General features: G+C 36.9%; 2 protein-coding genes and 1 long non-coding RNA gene across 3 annotated transcripts; 1 reads left to right on the top strand and 2 right to left on the bottom strand.

Annotated features, from left to right (window-relative positions):
- Positions 1–11282: 11282 nt before the first annotated feature.
- On the bottom strand, positions 11283–12153 carry LOC6049371 (3-oxoacyl-[acyl-carrier-protein] reductase FabG). The gene has a single exon (XM_001866111.2). It carries the CDS (start codon positions 12102–12104, stop codon positions 11334–11336), a length of 771 nt encoding a protein of 256 aa, XP_001866146.1. The 5' UTR covers positions 12105–12153; the 3' UTR covers positions 11283–11333.
- A 3327-nt stretch (positions 12154–15480) lies between these two features.
- Positions 15481–16404, top strand: LOC6049372 (17-beta-hydroxysteroid dehydrogenase 14). Its single transcript, XM_001866112.2, has 2 exons — positions 15481–16075; positions 16141–16404. Exons 1-2 carry the CDS (start codon positions 15523–15525, stop codon positions 16356–16358), a joined length of 771 nt encoding a protein of 256 aa, XP_001866147.2. The 5' UTR covers positions 15481–15522; the 3' UTR covers positions 16359–16404.
- A 2611-nt stretch (positions 16405–19015) lies between these two features.
- LOC119769994 lies at positions 19016–19872 on the bottom strand. Its single transcript, XR_005278612.1, has 2 exons — positions 19363–19872; positions 19016–19293 (listed from the first exon to the last, which is right to left on the bottom strand). It is a non-coding gene; the product is annotated as an uncharacterized LOC119769994 (long non-coding RNA).
- Between the last annotated feature and the right edge of the window lie 756 nt (positions 19873–20628).

Below are 20628 nucleotides of genomic sequence, written 5' to 3'. Positions count from 1 at the left end.
TCTGAACAAAACGTACGTTCTGACCAAAAACCAGGTTTTTGTCATACTGACAATTCCACATGATTTATCACAAAATGTGTGCCCAAGGGTTGTACAGTCATTTTTGACATACTACCTAGGGATGTTATTTAAAAAAAGATTTAGATTAATTATTTATTCATTTTTTCATCCCTAAATTTTTTTTTGAATTCATTATTCATAGGTTTGAAAACAATCAAAATTATTTCGTTAAGCTCAAAAGATTTTACTAACAATTATAATGAAGATACTTAAAAATACACCGTAAATATAGTTTTTAAAATTACTAATAAGAAACTTTTGGAAAATATTAATCTTTACAAAAAAAAACTTAAGATTCAAGCAACGTTACAGTCTTAAACCTCAACTAAAAATACTCAGTTCGAGGGAGTTAACGGAGAATGTCGAGTGGAGGGGGCTCATCCGAACAATCATATCCTGTTGCGATGGCGCCACCATCACGAAGCTCACAGCTACCTCCCAGCTCTTTGTTGGCTCGAATGCCACTATTTATGGGAACACTTTTTTTAATTGCCTCCACTCAAAAAGCCAGAATCACTCACCAAACTCAGATCAGAGCCCCGATTGCAACCTTGGTTTGAGGGGCTGGGTGGAGGTTTTGGCTCGTTGAACAGCACACTCAAATTGTATGCATTTTTATGCATTTTTTCTTCAAATTGACGACCACCGATGTGATTGTTCGCCTTAAATTAATTGGCTCCGCACTGACACACATTTGATTGCGGAACGATTGAGGTTTGCGGGAAATGAGTTTTTTTTCTGATGAGGGACGTTAGGGAGAGCACAACATTTTGAATGCAATTATCGTTGCAATCAAACAAGTGTGAAGAGTTATATTTTTTATTGGCTTTTTCCAATTATTCGAAAAATGAGATTCTTCTGTATGTGTGTTTACATGTTGATACATAAATAAAAACTCAACACCATTGACTGAAATACTCAATAAATTCCATTCCTATTGTTAAGCTGAATGGAAATATTGGCTCCTGAACAAAACTTCTAAATCCAAGATATCTCGTAACGAAGTCTGTTTCTCCATGTTAATACTGAGACATTTTGTTTTATTTTTTGTAAGTCCGTTGCAAATATTTTTTTAAAGTTTAAGAAGCTCTGTAAATCAGAAGGGATTTTTTAAATCTAATCTAATCTAATCAGACCCTAACGCAGCCAATCTTCCGAAGAGATCCTGGAGAGTGCCTTAGGTTAGTTGACGCCTAGCACTCTTCTTGTCATTTATTAACATTTGTAGTGCGCCATTGCATCGGGATGCATTGAAACATCACAAGCGTTAAAGCGGCCAGGCCTACTGCGTAAAGCCGTATCGCAGAGATGACTCGTAATTGGGTTGAGTTTGAGCACTGAGTGTTCGAACAACAACACAATTCTGAATCGACAGGGGAGGAAGAAGCGTGGGGACACACCACCATACGCTCCGAGATTTGGTTGTATTCGTTGGGAGCACCATGCTAAGAAGGTTTGGTACTCCGGGACCCTCTGGGATGGGACATTGTATTTCCACGAATGCCCTGGACAATATTTGCCGTGGTTATAGCGCCACAACTCGCTCCTGTAAATCAGAAGGGATTTTTTTTTTCAAAAAACTTCAAAATTTTAATGACTAACTGTCAACTAAAATGCATTTTTCTGCATTGTTTATCACATTCAGCATGTTTGAGGTGGTTCAAAAATATTTAAAAATTTTATGAAATTACAATTGTTAATGATGTACGATTATATGATGCACCGCAAAAACATTTTTTTTCGCAGATTTTTTTGTTAATGCCTAGTTATTTTGGAAAATTATGATTGCAAACAAATGGAAAAATGTATAATGCTCTCTGAAACACTCTTTTAAAATTTTGATACCATGGCTCGTGATTCATTTTTTCATACTTTTTGGAAGGTACACTTTTAAACAACATTTTTCTTTTTTTATTATGACTGTTCACAGAAAATATTAAAATGCGCAAAATAACCATTTATGAAAAATCAAATTTGTAATAGGTTTAAGATGAAAAAAAAAATTCTCGGAATATAGTGAAAGTTGGTCAAAATTTGGTTTACATAGTTGCCAATTTAAAAAAAATCATTATTTTTTTGAACGTGAAAAAATGAATTTTATTTTGACTTTAGAGCAACTCTCTGATATTTTGGTCATTCGATTTTTTATTGTTTTTTTTAATCCGGCCAAATTTTTCTAGTGACTTCGTTATGTCCAATGAAGCCATTTTACATCATTAATTTGTCCATGGAATTTGTTCATACAAATTCATACAGCTGTTCATAAAAAAAAGTTGTAGGTATGGATACGGACCAGACTTAAAAAATGATACACAGTAAAAAAATGGTGATTTTTAATTTCACTTTTTGTCACAAGAACTTAATTAGCAAAAAAAAAAACACTATATTTTTTTTAATTTTCGATATGTGCAAATGCAAACTTTTTAAAATATTCCAAAATGTGCAAAAAATCTTTGACCGAGTTACGATTATTTAAATCAATTTCAATTTTCAAACTATCTAAATATTGGTCACAAAAATTTTTCAACTTCTTTTTTCGATGTAAAATCGAATTTGCAATCAAAAAGTACTTTAGTGTAATTTTGATAAATTTCACTGTTTTCAAGTCATAGCCGTTTTTGCGTCAGTTTTTTTAAAGTCGCAGTTATTGATTTTTTAAAAATAGTTTTCATGTTTGCCCACTTTTGATACAAATATTTTTGAAAAGCTGTGAAAATTATCTATATGCTGCTTTTTTGAACTTTATTGATACGACCCTTAGTTGTTGAGATATTGTCATGCATAGGTTTAAAAACAGGAAAATTGATGTCTAAGTCTCACCCAAACAACCCACAATTTTTTAATGTTGATATCTCAGCAACTAATGGTCTGATTTTCAATGTTAAAATATGAAAAATGCGTAAAATTTTCCGATCTTTCCAAAAACAATATATCATTTTTTAAATCAAAACTAAAATATCAAATGGGCGTTATATTGAATGGCCCTGTTGAAATGTTAGTCTTTTTCTCAAAACCTTGCTTCACAAGCTGAATATTGTTCCTTGAGCTTTTTTTTTGGAATTTGAGCCAAACATGAGCAAAATCGCTCATCATTTACCCATACCCGGATTGGTTTGCACGGTGCACTTCTTCCATCAAAATGTTCCCAAAAGTGAGATTCTCATTGGGTAATTCTCTACCAACTGTATGTATGTATGTATGTATGATCCCCATACCCGCAGGCAACTTGGTCCTGGAACACATGTGAGCGCTACGTGAACAATTCGATCATCTTTTACTCCGTAATCTGTACACCCACGTGCATAAGTTTTTTTGCACGAATTTTAGTGCTACAAATACCGGCGCATAGAACAAAATGGTTTCCCTCTTCCCTCCCCAAGCGCCGGAAATCTGTAGCGGGTGTAGGGACACTTCGCATAGACGCCCTTGCTCCCATCACGTCACTGAGGGTATGGAGCGACGAGAAATTAATAAGCATGCCCCCCCCAGTCGAACCTTCATTAGAGAAGCAGGCAATCCACAACTCACAGCGAACGACCAAGGGAACACCCTACCGCGTATATAGTAAATTGGCGTGGTTAGTCTTAAATGGAATGTATGAATGTTAGAATGAGTGACAGTGTATTATGATATAAGAAAAGGAGCGATCTCACCAAATCGGGAATCTTCAACTCCGGCATCATCGGTCTTGAAATGTCACTTGAATCTTCTTGGAATTCTGTTATTTGCTGGACTACCGGCAACCAAATTGGTACGGAACCAACACAGCAAGCAACTTCCTGGATTCCGGTGAAATCTTGAGGGACAAGTCAGGTGTTGGTTAAAGTAACCTATCCTGGCCTGGCTGATAATCTTGAACATCAGGACTGAAACCACACGACGTTTTAACCGATGGTAACTTAGTGGTGTGCACCAGCTGCTGCTTATCCGCCGATATTGTCCGCAATCGCCATCTCCTGGGCGTCACGAGGATCTTCCACTGCTATCGCTATCACTGGCTACCAGCAGTATTACCGGCTAAATATCCTTATTTTCTCTAACTTTGTATTTTTTAATCAAATATTTTAGGGTTGAAAAAACTCATTGGGTAATTCTCTACCAACTCACACGAAATCGGGAAAAGTTGCCCCGAACCCCTTCGATTTGCGTGAAACTTTGTCGTAAGGGGTAACTTTTGTCCCTGATCACGAATCCGAGGTCCATTTTTTGATATCTCGTGACGGAGGGGCGGTACGACCCCTTCCATTTTTGAACATGTGAAAAAAGAGGTGTTTTTCAATAATTTGCAGCCTGAAACGGTGATGAGATAGAAATTTGGTGTCAAAGGGACTTTTGTGTAAAATTAGACGCCCGATTTGATGGCGTACTCAGAATTCCAAATAAACGTATTTTCATCGAAAAAACACTAAAAAGTTTTAAAAATTCTCCCATTTTCCGTTACTCGACTGTAAAAATTTTTGGAACATGTCATTTTATGGGAAATTTAATGTACTTTTCGAATCTACATTGTCCCAGAAGGGTCATTTTTCATTTAGAACAAAATTTTTCATTTTAAAATTTCGTGTTTTTCTAACTTTGCAGGGTTATTTTTTAGAGTGTAACAATGTTCTACAAAGTTGTAGAGCAGACAATTACAAAAATTTTGATATATAGACATAAAGGGTTTGCTTATAAACATCACGAGTTATCGCGATTTTACGAAAAAAAGTTTTGAAAAAGTTACTTTTTGCGTTTCTCTTTGTTTCGTCATCCGTGTCTGTCGCGGGTGACCATGAATGGCCATGATCGATGACGACCAACTTTTTCAAAACTTTTTTTCGTAAAATCGCGATAACTCGTGATGTTTATAAGCAAACCCCTTATGTCTTTATATCAAATTTTTTTATAATTGTCTGCTCTACAACTTTGTAGAACATTGTTACACTCTAAAAAATAACCCTGCAAAGTTAGAAAAAACACGAAATTTTAAAATGAAAAATTTTGTTCTAAATGAAAAATGACCCTTCTGGGACAATGTAGATTCGAAAAGTACATTAAATTTCCCATAAAATGACATGTTCCAAAAATTTTACAGTCAAGTAACGGAAAATGGGAGAATTTTAAAACTTTTAAGTGTTTTTTCGATGAAAATACGTTTATTTGGAATTCTGAGTACGCCATCAAATCGGGCGTCTAATTTTACACAAAAGTCCCTTTGACACCAAATTTCTATCTCATCTCCGTTTCAGGCTGCAAATTATTGAAAAACACCTCTTTTTCACATGTTCAAAATGGAAGGGGTCGTACCGCCCCTCCGTCACGAGATATCAAAAAACGGACCTCGGATTCGTGATCAGGGACAAAAGTTACCCCTTAGGACAAAGTTTCACGCAAATCGAAGAGGGGTCGGGGCAACTGCTGTGTGAGTTGGTAGAGAATTACCCCATTACAATATTACACTGGACAGCTGCCGAATGATGCTTAATACGTTATGCAAAATGATTACTTCGGTCATAGAAAAAGTATACACAAAGTTTCATCCAAATATAAAAAAACGCTCTTTTGAACGGCTTTTTCGCCTCATTTCCAAATACATTGATACAAAGGTTTATGTTAAGCATGGTGTGATTTTTAAAGTTATTTCTAATTGGACTTTTATAAATCATTTGAAAAAAAAAATTAAACCAAGAAGATGCCATTGAAAACCAAAGGTCATGGCGGTCTCTATGTCAAGATTTCTATTCGAACCTAAAATGGCATCCAAACTTAAATCTAGGATTTTGGAGAAATTGTTGTTAATTTTAAAACTGATGACGATATTTTATTTGGAGAAGTTAAGAATTCTGCGAACTCTTTTCTACATTCTGATTTATTCCATAAAGTCTATAAACGTTAAAGTTTAATCGGGCAAGAGAATTTATTTTTTTCCAAAATTTCTCAGCTTTTAAATAGATTTTCGGCAATAGTTTACATACAAGTTAATTTGTAATTTGTTATTTTTTTTGGGTACGATAACTTGTTAGTAAAACAATGCACAGTGTTCGGAATGGCAAAATTAAGTGGAATAAATTGATAACTCCTTTATTTGACGTCCTAGCCAAATGGTGTCTTCGGAAGAGTTGTTGTACTTGATAAGGGCTATCTTTTGAAGTTATTGACATACAGGGTGACGACCTCCCAGGGTGTCAACCAAAAACTAACTTTGTTGGATGACGTTGTAGGGCTTTGGTGTCTTCCGCAAAGTTGTAGAGGAGATAATTTCATGAAAGCTCTTAATCTACTCGAGATATACGCCATTTTTGCAAAAATGGTCCAGAAAAGCACTTTTTGGTGATAACTCAAAATGTTAGCATTTTAGCGGCCTACTATGTTCTGAAGAGTTGTTTATGACATAAAATTACACATCTTTGCCTAAGACAGCAAAATGTTTTGAGCCTTTATTAAGGAGTTATAACCATTTTTAAGTGATTTTGAGCCTATTTTCAAGTTGCTATGTTTTCAAAATGGCGCATTTTGGCGCAAAACCAAGCAATGCACCTGAAAGTACACACTTTCAACTACATTTCCTGAAAATATCTCCGTGTCTATCCGTGTCTATTTTTAGATATCTCGATTTGTATTTGACGGTTTATTTATATTTTAAGCGGAATCTTATTGAAAACGTGGTAAAAATCGGTAAATTGATCGATTTTATGGAAAAAAACATTGTTTATGCTTAAAATTATGACACACATTCTAAAATTATTAATAAAACCATGTTTAACCCAAAAATAATGTAAATTAAAATTTTTAATAATTGTTCGTATTTTAAATTAAGTATTTCCTTGTATATTTGGTCACTTTAGAAAGGTTGTCGTATTTTTTCATAGACAAAGTATTTTCCATAAAAATTGATCAATTTACCCTTCAATTTACCGATTTTCAACTAGTATTCAACATGATTTAGATTAAAATTTATAAATAAATTGATTCGGTTTTGCGCCAAAATGCGCCATTTTGAAAACATAGCAACTTGGAAATAGGCTCAAAATCACTTAAAAATGGTTATAACTCCTCAATAAAGGCTCAAAATATGTTGCTGTCTTCGGCAAAGATGTGTAATTTTATGTCATAAACAACTCTTCAGAACATAGTAGGCCGCTAAAATGCTAACATTTTGAGTTATCACCAAAAAAGTGCTTTTTTGGATCATTTTTGCAAAAATGGCGTATATCTCGAGTAGATTAAGAGCTACAAATTTGGCGCCTTCGACAAACTTTCATGAAATTATCTCCTCTACAACTTTGCCGAAGACACCAAAGCCCTACAACGTCATCCAACAAAGTTAGTTTTTGGTTGACACCCTGGGAGGTCGTCACCCTGTATGTCAATAACTTCAAAAGATAGCCCTTATCAAGTACAACAACTCTTCCGAAGACACCATTTGGCTAGGACGTCAAATAAAGGAGTTATCAATTTATTCCACTTAATTTTGCCATTCCGAACACTGTGCAATGCATCAAGTAAAGAAAGGTACTAACAGCTTCTGATTCGTCTGAAAAATGTTCGCCGAAGACAGTATCAACGTTCTCGTGATCCTGCACTGAAGCGAATTCAAAAAGATTTGCAAAAGGTTATTGACCACAGATTCACTCTCCTGCGAAATGAAAAGTTCGCAAGAGATGTCGAACAAATTAAACCTTATTCCAAACCTTTTTGGAAACTTTCAAAGGTTCTTAAGAAACCTCAAAAACCCATCCCTTCTTTAAAAGATGGTGATAATATTCTATTAACTAATGGGGAAAAAGCTTAAAAACTTGCTCAGCAGTTTGAGAGTGCTCATAATTTCAACTTGAATGTTTTGAGTCCTATTGAAAATCAAATTTCAATAGAATTTCAGAATATTGTTGAACAAGAATTTTCATCAGATGAAGTTTTTAATACGGATCTGAATGAAATAAAAACTATTATCAAAAATTTAAAAATATGAAAGCCCCTGGTGAGGATGGCATTTTTTACATTTTAATTAAAAAAATACCAGAAGCAACTTTAAGTAGCTTGGTCAAAATTTTCAACAAATGTTTTGATTTGGCATATTTTCCCAGCAGTTGGAAAAATGCCAAAGTAATTCCGATTTTGAAACCGGATAAAAATCCTGCTGAAGCCTCAAGCTATCGGCCCATTAATTTGCTTTCATCTATTAGTAAATTATTCGAAAGAATAATTCTTAATAGAATGATGACGCACATTAATGAAAATTCAATTTTCGCTGATGAGCAGTTTGGATTTCGCCTTGGGCATTCAACTACTCATCAGTTGTTGAGAGTTTCAAATTTAATTCGAAGCAACAAATCTGAGGGCTATTCTACTGGCGCTGCTCTTCTAGACATAGAAAAAGCATTTGACAGTGTTTAGCATAAAGGTTTGATTGCGAAATTGAAAAGGTTTAATTTTCCGATTTATATCGTGAAAATTATTCAAAATTATTTGACGGATCGTACTCTGCAGGTATGTTATCAGAATAGCAAATCTGATCAACTACCTGTACGTGCTGGCGTCCCTCAAGGAAGCATTTTGGGTCCAATTTTATACAATATTTTTACTTCTGACTTGCCTGATTTGCCCCCAGGATGTCAGAAATCACTTTTTGCTGATGACACAAGCATCTCCGCCAAAGGCAGAAGCCTTCGTGTCATCACAAGAAGATTACAAAAAAGCTTGGATATTTTCAATTCTTATTTGAAAGAATGGAAAATTACTCCAAATGCTGCAAAAACTCAACTTATTATTTTCCCTCACAAACCAAGGGCTGATTTTCTTAAACCAAAAGTCATCACATTATAAAGATGAATGAGGTAAATTTAAAGTGGGAGGATCAAGTGAAATATCTTGGACTTGGTTTTGACAAAAACCTTACTTACAAGGATCACATTGAAAGTATCCAGGTTAAATGTAACAAATATATTAAATGTTTGTATCCACTTATAAACAGGAATTCTAGACTTTGTCTCAAGAATAAACTGTTAATTTATAAACAAATTTTCAGACCTGCCATGCTTTATGCTGTGCCGATCTGGACAAGCTGTTGCTTAACCAGGAAGAAAAAACTTCAGAGGATTCAGAACAAAATTCTGAAAATGATTCTGAAACTTCCTCCCTGGTTCAGCACCAGTGAACTTCATCAATTAGCCGAAGTTGACACTTTGGATGTTATGTCCAATAAGATAATTGATTCATTTCGACAAAAATCATTGCAGTCTTCAGCTGCATTGATCCGCTCTTTATATAGTTTATAAGTTAGTTTTAAGGTATCCCTTTTCCCTTTTGTACATGTAGGACCTCCTACATTTGAAATCACTGAATAGCGAAAGCTACAATATTTCATGAAGAAATGAAAGTTGCTAGTATTTAAAATTGAGGTGAAAAGTCATCGTTTGTGATTGGACACTCAATAATATTTTAACTGAATGAATGTACATGGAAAAGAAATTTGAATAAATATAAATAAAAAAAATAAAAAAAAGAAACGTACTAACCGGAAATTAAGAAATTAGAAATTTGAAATGTTAAAATTTGTCTTCGGCTAATACTTTAATGTCCGATCAGTAGTACAATTAAAAGAATCATTTTGTTTAGAAAATCATTTACTTTTAGAATTTCGAAGAAAAGTAGGAAACTGAAAATGAGTCTGAATACTTTAAGTGGTGTTTGGCAGCAATGCTACTTTGGGATTATTATTTATTACGCCATTATATTTCGATTTGGAATTGAATTTTCAATTCTCAATAACAAATTTTATACTAAAATTTGTTCGAAATTCAATAGTTTATATTTAAAACAAGTTTAATTACATCTTGGAACGGTTCTTTCAAAAGACTGTAGCTTCAAAAAGAAACGTGGTTGATTTTTTGAAAACCATGGTTCATTCGCTCATTTTAATGAACCGGTTCTTTGAGCGGATTGCCCTTTTTTGCCCACCTCTAATTCAAAATTTCCTACGTTGATATTTTATTTTATTTTTTTGAAGTGCCGATATTTGGTACCAAAACATAAATTCAGAGAAATACAAAATTTCGTCAACACTTTGATTATTTAAATCAATAATTCATAAACATCTCTACAGGTTTATTATGCATTTTTCAACACATTCTTCATTCGAATTTACAACGGCCTTACTTATGTGTGACCTCTTAAAAGATAAAAAAGACGAAATCATGATATAAAATCATTTTTCTGGACCAACATATTCCTTCAAAATTGCATTACGAAGTTTCCTTTTCAGTGATAGGTTTAATCCGGTGAGTCCATAATATTACCGGCATTGCATATCTCCATCAGGCCCCGCCAATTAAGAACCCTTTCAACTCTTGCACAGCCAAAAGGCATCAATTTTTTTCCCCAGAATACTTCACCATGATTACCAGGCGCCATCGAGTATAATTCGCATCCACAAGCTGCAATCCATGCAGGGACGCAAGTTCGATGGAAATCATCCTGATGCCATTTTTCCCCATGCAAAGTGTTGGGTGGATTTTTTTTTCTCACTCACTTTCTCGGAAAACCCCTTTTTACTGCTTTTCCATTTGCCCGGTGGATGTTCAAAAATGCATGTGATCATGACGATGCTGATGATGCTTTCGAGCGGTACAGTGAGATTCAAATTTGTTGACACATGCTTTTTGCAAAACTTAAATCAGAAACTTATGTAACTAAAATGTGAGCATTGAAATCTGATAAACATCATCACTTTAAAAAAATCAAGCGGTCACTGTACCTGACCTCCCGTCGGCACCGAATCCAGGCCGGCAGCATTTCCACACAGTAATGAAGTGCCAATTCATTCAATTTAAAATGGAAAACAAGTTCCACTTCCGGAAACCTGCAGCTGGGAGGGGTGGGGTTGGCGGCGAGGGCACTTTCCAGTGAAACTATACACCCGAAGGGCAGCAGAAGCGGCAACAACACAAAAGGTGACTGGGAAATTGCTGTAATTGAACTGCCGTGTCGTTCTGGGAAACGCTCATGTGTGAAAGGGGGACGACGGGGACCTTTTTTCCGGTGGGCTCTGCTATCCCATTGGCCACAGCAGCCATCTCGCCAGCGGTAAGTGGGGGTGGGATTTGTACTTGGTTGATCATGGGAAGTTGAGTTAAGTATCTCTAATTGAAAATGAACATTTCCGCTGAAAGGATGTTTAATTTGTTTTTCATTTCATGTTATTTATTATTGTTATTTGTTGCCTTGAAAATAATTCCCAAATAATGTTTCACTTGTTAAATACACTTGAAATTTATTAGCATTACCACCAAACCGCCTCACCGCGGACACATGACATTCTTGCCCCCGTCCACACAAAGCTGACTTCCGGTGGTAAAACTGGCCGCATCCGAGCCCAAAAAGGCAATGGCCGCCGCCACTTCCGATGCTCTTCCAACGCGTCCCATGGCATGGACACTGTCCGAGTGCTTCAGGTACGCCTCGTACGTCGGATCATCCATTCCGAGCCGTCGCTGGAAATCCGTAATGATGACCGCCGGGTTGACCGAGTTGACACGGACTCCCTTCGGTGCCAACTCCAACGCCACACATCTTGTAAACTGGTCCAGCGCGGCCTTCGAAATACAATACGCCAAACTGCCGGAGAACGATCTGGTCCCGGCCACGCTCGATACGTTCACGATGTTCCCCTTGCTCTTGATAAGGTGAGGCACGGCCACCTGCGTCAGGTGGAACAATCCCCGCAGGTTGGTGTTCATAATATCGTCAAACTGGCTCAAACTAGTTGTCTCGATGCTGCCCATGACTCCTTTCCCCGCATTGTTAACCAGAACGTCCAGCTTGCCAAACTTCTTGACAGTCTCGCCAACAACTCGCACGTTGTCGTCCTCACTGCAGACATCCGCCACTACCAGCAACGGCTTGCCCTTCCCAGCGGCCTCACATTCCTGCCCGACCTTTTGTAGATTTTCGATGTTTCTTCCGGTCAACACGAGCGAGGCGCCAAGTTCCGCCAGATACTTTGCCGTAGCCGCACCAATTCCGCTGCTTGCGCCGGTGATGATAACCACTTTGCCCTTGAAGTCCATCTTGCTGCACCAGGTCTAGGCCGCTCTCGAGAAGTGACTGAAGAGCTGATGCGCGTTATCAATCGGCTTTATAGTGCTTGCACTGAGTCTGAGATAAGGACTGTGGAGGCTTGAACTTGCGAACAGCAAAGTTTATTCAATTGTTTTGCTATTTTATGAGAAACGTCATCTTACGGAGTGTTCTAAAACTTTTGAAAAAAAAAGGTTTTTATTTTATTTATTTAATGTTTGCTTTGAACAACCGTGTGAAGAGACCAATCTTGAAGCTGCTACTTGAAATGACATTACTATTCTTCCTCATTCGATCAAAAGCCAAAGTAAATGTTGGTGATAGCGTTGTGATTGATAACTCGGTTCATGCTTATTAGAATGTATCAAAACAAGTAAATTTTATGGCATTTATGGAACATGATCTCTTAGAAATACTGTTTTTGAATCCCAGAATTATACTTCACTCGTTTAAAAATTGACAATAGTTAAATTTGTCGAAAAACAAACTTTTTCAACATTTGCGTAAATGAGTATTTAAGGGGTTACATACATGTAGAAAATCACAAAATTTGGTAATACAGAAAAGATGATTTTGAATTACTTATAAAAGTTTCATGAAGATATTTCGTGACTGAACTGAGCTGAGCAATTCTCTACGGAATCGGTCTTTTTTCATCAATTTTAATTTTTGTATTTTTTAATCCGACTGAAACTTTTTTGGGGCCTTCGGTATGCCCAAAGAAGCCATTTTGCATCATTAGTTTGTCTATATAATTTTGAGCATGAGCATGAGAATGAGCATGGTTGACTGCCAACCATCCGTTCACTGTTTAACCTCTGAAGATCTCTACTTTATAAGTCAATACCGGCGCCCTCCCAAGAAGCCTGCAGTTCAACGAAAGGGAGGAATGTTAGTCTGATAGTTGAAGTTGCAGACTCATCAAGCACATAGTTTTACGCTATATACTTGTTGATACCGCTTGAGACCGTTGAATCCACAGCATCTCCTTCAAGCATAACGTGATTATTTTTTTTGTTGGGTTAGTGGGATAAGGTATTGGCTTTTCGATGCCTCCCGAGCTACGACGCTATGGGGAGGACTTTCATAACAGACCCGTCGGCGAGCCTTCCGAGCAACGATGCTATGGGAAGGTCTTTCTGGTTAACACACAAAATCACTCACACACAGTTATTTTGCTCTACTATTAACTCAACGATCCAAATTGTCAGTGCGTCTTTCGTTCATTATATAGAAATGTTATTTTCACCGCAAAAAATTAAAAATTAAACACAATCCACCCGAAGCCGTGCCTTCCGATCAACGATGATATAGGAAGGGCTTTAAAAATCACAAAAGAAATCACTTTTCACTCCGAATATTTTTTACGACCACGTGCTCCCTTTGTCAATTATGCACTGATGACGCTGCATTTTCAGAGGGTAATCTTCTCCTCGCAGCACACAATACACGATAAAAATGCGAAACAAAAGGCACACACAAAAACAATCACTTTTCACTCCGAATATTTTTTACGACCACGTGCTCCCTTTGTCAATTATGCACTCTGCATCATTAGTTTGTCCATATAATTTTCCATACAAATTTGGCAGCTGTCCATACAAAAATGATGTATGAAAATTCAAAAATCTGCATCTTTTGAAGGAATTTTTTAATCGATTTGGTGTCTTCGGCAAAGTTGTAGGTATGGATACGGACTACACTGGAAAAAAATGGTGCACGGTAAAAAAATGGTGATTTTTTTATTTAACTCTTTATCACTAAAACTTGATTTGCAAAAAAAACACTATTTTTAATTTTTTGATATGTTTTAGAGGACATAAAATGCCAACTTTTCAGAAATTTCCAGGTTGTGTAAAAATCATTGACCGAGTTATGAATTTTTTTATCAATAGTATTTTTATCTAAAAATCGAAATTTTGGTCGCAAACAAATTTCAACTTCATTTTTCGATGTAAAATCAAATTTGCAATCAAAGAGTATTTTAGTGAAATTTTGATAAAGTGCACCGTTTTCAAGTTAAACCCATATTTAGGTGACTTTCTTGAAAATAGTTGAAGTTTTTCATATTTTAAAAAAAGTGCACATGTTTGCCCACTTTTGAAAAAAAAATATTTTTGAAAAGCTCAGAAAATTCTCTATATTTTGCTTCTTCGGACTTTGTTGATACGACCTTTAGTTGCTGAGATATTGCAATGCAAAGGTTTAAAAACAGGAAAATTGATGTTTTTTAAGTCTCACCCAAACAGCCCACCATTTTTCAATGTCTATATCGCAGCAACTAATGGTCCGATTTTCAATGTTAAAATATGAAACATTTGTGAAATTTTCCGATCTTTTCGAAAACAATATTTTCAAAATTTTCAAATCAAGACTAACATTCAAAAGGGCAAAACATTCAATATTACGCCATCTTTTAGTATCTATAACATTGAAGTTTGGATCACCCTGAAGTTCGGTACAGACCTTCAAAGTTTGACATTTTTTTTCCGAACAATCGGTCCAAGCAAAATCAAAAGGCTTCTCGGGCGTCGCGAAATGCGACGCATGTCTTTTTTGCCAGGGCTGATTTTTTGAAAAAAAAATTACAAACTTTGAAGGCCTGTACCGAGCTTAGGATGCTCCAAACTTCAATGTTATATATACCAAAAGATGTGGAAGGATCTGGCCTACACGCCACTGATGTTGATAATAAACCCTTCAGTGGCCAAAGTGTCTCAAAAAGTGACATTTTTGAAAAAATCTTTTTTAACGGGTTAAATCCCCTTTAAAATTGAAGGGCGGAGCGCCAGCTCCTGTTACGTCCATTCGAGCTCATATTTGGGAACAAAAAAAAACTTTTTTGTTACACTCTAGTGTTTATGTGTGTATGTCTTACCTACATATTGCGAAATAGCCAAAGGAAGTTATCAACCGCCTATTGATCGAGCAGTATGTGTCTTTAGATGACTTGCAGTCATATAATTATGTATTCTACGCACGGTGTTCTCGAATGTGAATATTAGCATGATGGATGGTGGGTCTGCACCGTCTGCAGTTTTCTTGTGTTTCTGTTTATATAGTGTTTTTTGGGATTTTTTTTAGAGGATTATGTTTAATTTATTGATTCTGACTTATACATCCATCTTCGGACGCGCCGTGATGTCAACCTGTTGAATAATACACGATAATTGAGTTGTGCTTGAGTATCAGTGTGATGGAAAGGGCTATTCGCGAACTACGTAACGCATCATTTCGCAATATTTGTTGTTTAGAACATCTTATCAATAACTTTTAGTTATCAACCTACTGCTTGATAACATTCACGTAATAACAAGACAACCCCCTTCAATTATCATGATATAAAACCCATAATAACAGCAGACATCAACCGCAATTAGTCAGCCTGTGTCTACCAGTTGACGCGCAATGGATTTCAACGGCAAGGTCGTAATCGTTACCGGCGCCAGCAGCGGAATCGGTGCGGGTACCGCCAAGTACCTGGCCAAGCTGGGTGCTTCGTTGGTCCTCACGGGCCGGAACGAGGTATCACTGGCGAAAACTGGCCAAGATTGCGAGGCCGTCGGAAAGGTGAAGCCGTTGCTGGTGGTTGCCGATGTGACCAAAGAAGAAGACAACGCCCGAGTTATCGATGAAACTGTCAAGAAGTTTGGTAAGCTGGACGTTCTGGTCAACAATGCAGGGAAGGGAGTTGGCGGAAGCATCGAATCTACGAGTATGAGCCAGTTTGATGACTGTATGAACACCAACCTGCGGGGAGTGTTCCACCTGACCCAACTGGCGGTTCCTTATCTTATCAAGAGCAAGGGAAACATCGTGAACGTATCGAGCGTTGCTGGAACCAGGTCGTTCCCGAATGTATTGGCCTATTGCATCTCCAAGGCCGCGTTGGACCAGTTTACGAGATGTGTGGCGTTGGAGTTGGCGCCGAAGGGAGTTCGTGTCAACTCCGTCAATCCGGGTAGGTCTTCTTCAACAATCATTTATGGATACATTAAGTACCCTCAAGTCTCTCCTCCCCCTCAGCCGTCATCGTCACCGAGTTCCACAAACGGCTCGGCATGGATGATCCCTCGTACCAGGCCTACCTGAAGCGGTCGGAGGAAACGCACGCCCTCGGTCGGGTGGGAACAACGGCGGAAGTGGCTGCGGCCATCGCCTTCCTGGCGGCGGACACGGCCACCTTTATCACGGGCACAAACCTCTGCGTGGACGGGGGCAAGAACGTGATGTGCCCTCGCTAAGGTCTTGAAGGCTTGATTGTTATTAAAGCTCAAATTGTTACTATAACTATTCAATCTTTTTTTATAACGAAATACCGGAGCAAACACCAGACTCACATGACAATACATGACCAAACAGTGTCCAATGTCCACTCAATTCCACTCATGTGGGCCGCTTGTCTCGACACCGCTGCCCACAGCATTTGACCAGAAATTGGCAAACATCGAGTGTAGTGCAAACCACATTTTCCATCCTGCTGCTTCTCAAACACGTTAAAAGTGCACACAGTGCGGTGTCGTTTGACGACGGTCCACCCAACGGGTAGTGCAAGAAATGCATTCTTACTGTTTTTGCCGTATTTGCAGACACGTGAGCTTCAATCTGGTTTCATTTGTGTGGAGGCTTAATTTTCAGGTATTTTTTCTGAATAAGGTTAATCAATATTGAATAATGATCATAAAACAAACGCAAGAAAATAATTTAAATGTCGTTATAAGCAGTTAATCTCAGTTTGATTTGCGCAATTTATCATACGGGCCCTTTTTGTAACCTTTTTTTAATACTATAGTTCATAATTTCTGATGTAAAAAGAATCACATCCAGTTTAGTGTACCAAGTATTTCATCAACAAAAAATATCTTTAAAACAAATAGAACTTATAAAATAACTCATGATTTTATTACTGAGAAATTCTCTGAGATTTCGGTCATTCGATTTTTTGCCTTCCTCACTGAGGTAAGAGGCTATAATTCTGCTCTAAAATTGAACTTTTTATTTAAAGCTCGAAAACCCACCTTGATGTATACATATCGACTCAGAATCGAAAACTGAGCAAATGTCTGTGTGTATGTGTGTGTATATGACCAATAATGTCACTCAGTTTTCTCAGCAACGGCTTAACCGATTTTGACCAAACTAGTCGCATTCGACTTGGTTTAGGGTCCCATACGGTGCTATTGAGTTGTTTGAAGTTTCGATAAGTTTAAACTATGTATAAAAATGTGTTTTCGCATATTTTCGGAAGTTGAATAAATGACAGTAAACTGCACCAAACATCATCATGTTCCACATCGTTAGTCATGTAATTAAAAGACCTTTCCAACGAGTCCAAAACATTGAAGATCTGGCAACCCTGTCTCGAGTTCTGTCCACTTAAGTGACATTTATGTACTTTTTTGTAGCCGGATCTCACTTAAATCTATGTAAACAATGTCTGGATGCATCATCTGACCCATCGTTGGTAAGATAATCGAAAGACCTTTCCAAAGAATCCAAAATATTGATAATCTGGCAACCCTGTCTCAAGCTATGACCACTTATGATGCCACTTATGAGCCCTTGAGTGATATGTGTGTTTTTTGTATTCCGGAACTAAACGAAATTAGACGAAATTTGTGTCCAAACCCATCATATCACATATCACCCATTGTTGTGAAAGAATGAGGAAGGCACCAACTACATAGGTGGATTAAGTTAGTTTTTTTCAGGCTGACACTTTTTTTGGTGCCTTCGGTATGCCCAAAGAAACCATTTTGCATCTTAGTTTGTCCATATAATTTTCCATACAAATTTGACAGCTGTCCATACCAAAATGATGTATGGAATTCAAATATCTGTATCTTTTGAAGAAATTTTTTGAACGATTTGGTGTCTTCGTTAAAGTTGTAGGTATGGATAAGGACTACACTGAAAAAAAAATATTCACGGTAAATTTTTTATAGTGATTTCTTATTTAACTTTTTTCCCTGAAACTAAATTTGCAAAATAAACACTATTTTTATTTTTCTTTATTTTTGATATGTTTAAGGGCACATAAAATGCAAACTTTTCAGAAATTTCCAGGTTGTGCAAAATATCTATGAATAAGTTATGCATTTTTAAATCAATACAGATTTTTTCAAAAAATCGATATATTGGTCGCAAATTTGTTCAACTTCACTTTTCGATATAAAATCAAATTTGCAATCAAAAAGTACTGAAGTGAAATTTTAATAAAAAGCACCGTTTTCAAGTTATAGCCATTTTCAGGTATTTTTTCAAAAAAAAGTCACAACTTTTCATGTTTTAAAATTAGTGCACATGTTTGCCCACTTTGGATAAAAATATTTTTGAAAAGTTGTGAAAATTCTTTATGTTTTGCTTTTTTGAGCTTTTTTGCCTTTCTTACTAAAGAAAGGTATAGGTTTTACTTTAAGACTGGACGTCATTTCAATTTTCGTAAATATGTCGATTCAGCATGAATTTTAATCCGAAAAATCGTCAAAGAATCACACTGCATCGATTTTCGACGCTCTATCGATTCACCTTGACAGAACTCGCCTATCTCCAACCCTCGAATTTTGAGAAAATAAATTCCGCGGAGGTCGAGTGATGTTCGTACACTCAAAAAACTGTTCACCACAATGTTGCATGAAAATATATGTGATTATTTTCCATATAGCATTTCATGCAACATTGACGTGAACGCCCGGTGGCTGATTAACACCAGCAAGCCGAATCTTGATGGCTGTTCACTGTCACATCATGTCAAGTATGCATGAATTTCCCGTGAGATTTGCCTGACGCCTCATGCAATATTATCAATAATTTATTATGGATTTCACATGCCTATTTATTAGTTTTCAATGCGTTCGATGCTTCATTATTCCATAGAATAACAAAAAAAAAAAAAGCTTAGTTTGCAGTCAGAAAGATGTTTAATTTTTATTATCACTTAACACAAAAATAGAACACACACTTTCAATTCACAATTTTATAACCGGCGTACTAATTATTAACACACAGTTTTCACGTTTTTCTCACACGCATATCTGCTTCTGCCACTCATTTCCGCTGAAGGTTTTCGGGGTGGTCTCGTTTAAATCGTCCTCCCAGACTCACTCCAACATCCGGTTACTTGACAGTCTTACTGAAAGCCTTTGTCCCCCGGCTTATGAAATCTTTCCTCTCGTTCACCTGAAAAAAAGTTAAGAAACAAATTGTTAATAGCTTTTGAGCCCACTTTTAAGAACTTTTCAAACTTACCATCAAAACACGGCAACTTCAGCATCACGAAGAATTAATTTGAATTTATTAATAAATCTTACTTCAATTTATCCAGCAAAAAAAACCGGCCACGGATTTCTGCCAAGTCCGTTCGGCTAAAGAACCAAAAATCAACTGAAATGAAATTGGCTAAGTCCCGGTAACCGAGCTCAACAAAATTTGCAGACAGGAATTTCATGCTACCTCAACCAATTTTTCACCACAATGCTGCATGAAATAGTGTATGGATTTTTTCCATACCAGTTTACATGCGGATGTTGCGTGATAATCATGCAAACTAAAACTCAGCTGACTGCAAGCCACGCCTCCAAATTTTCAGGCATGAATTTCACGAGACATTTAGTTGTGTGAGTGTGAGCTGCGTGAAAATCAAGCAGTGTTGACATGAATGCAATACGAAAGTTGCATGACTCATGTAAAACGTTGATTTGGTGCAAAAATTGGCTGCCGCCGGAATTTTCATGCAACTTTGTGGTGAAAGGTTTTTTGAGTGTATGTGGTAAAATTTTGCAAAATTTTGTGTCGCGCCGTTCTCAGCTCCCATATATTCGATTTCGATTCTTCTGAATGCAGATGAAAGCTAGTGTGCTGAACCTGGGCGAGTTGCCTCGCAAGTTTCGAAATATCCATCTGTTTTCGGATAAGGCCAGACTTTTCAACAAAATACACAGTTTTCAAATGAAAATATGGTGTGACATAGGACATTCATCCGGGTACAAACAATTTGTTTCCAGTGTGCTCCAAAAATCGCCTTTAAGTAGGTTTCATTGTGTCGTGATTTCGTAAGTTTATTTGACAGAGTTCATTGGATTCCAACAGGAGCTTTCTAAGCTTCTAAGCTTTATATCGTTTTCAAAGTTTTCAATGCTTGCGACGCCAATGGCTGTCTACCTAAGGTATTGCGATTGAGTGTGTAGTGGTGCGGTTGTAAAAATATCTATCTCTGACTCTCTCACTTTTGTAGATGCTGAATGGCAAGCTTCCCACTGTGCGGTTAACTCGGTTTTGCTTTGCGCCTGCTTGTTCGTACCAAAACTAGTACCTACACCAAAACCGCGGTGTGTGTCGTCACTTGCGCATTGGAAGCTAGCTATGCTAGCGTTTGTCATAAACGCTAGTTTGATTAAGAATTTGTACGATTAAAAATATTCTATTGGTGATAATTGCGTTTTCAATTTCTTTTAGAAAACACATAATTAATAATACCTTGGTTTCATCATAAGATTTTTTGTATCAAGTTGATGT

The sequence above is a fragment of the Culex quinquefasciatus genome, chromosome 3 (assembly GCF_015732765.1).
Source record: "Culex quinquefasciatus strain JHB chromosome 3, VPISU_Cqui_1.0_pri_paternal, whole genome shotgun sequence".
In the NCBI taxonomy this organism is placed as follows: domain Eukaryota; kingdom Metazoa; phylum Arthropoda; class Insecta; order Diptera; family Culicidae; genus Culex; species Culex quinquefasciatus.
The sequence above is the reverse complement of the archived record's forward strand: the minus strand, read 5'-3'. Positions and strand labels throughout refer to the sequence as shown.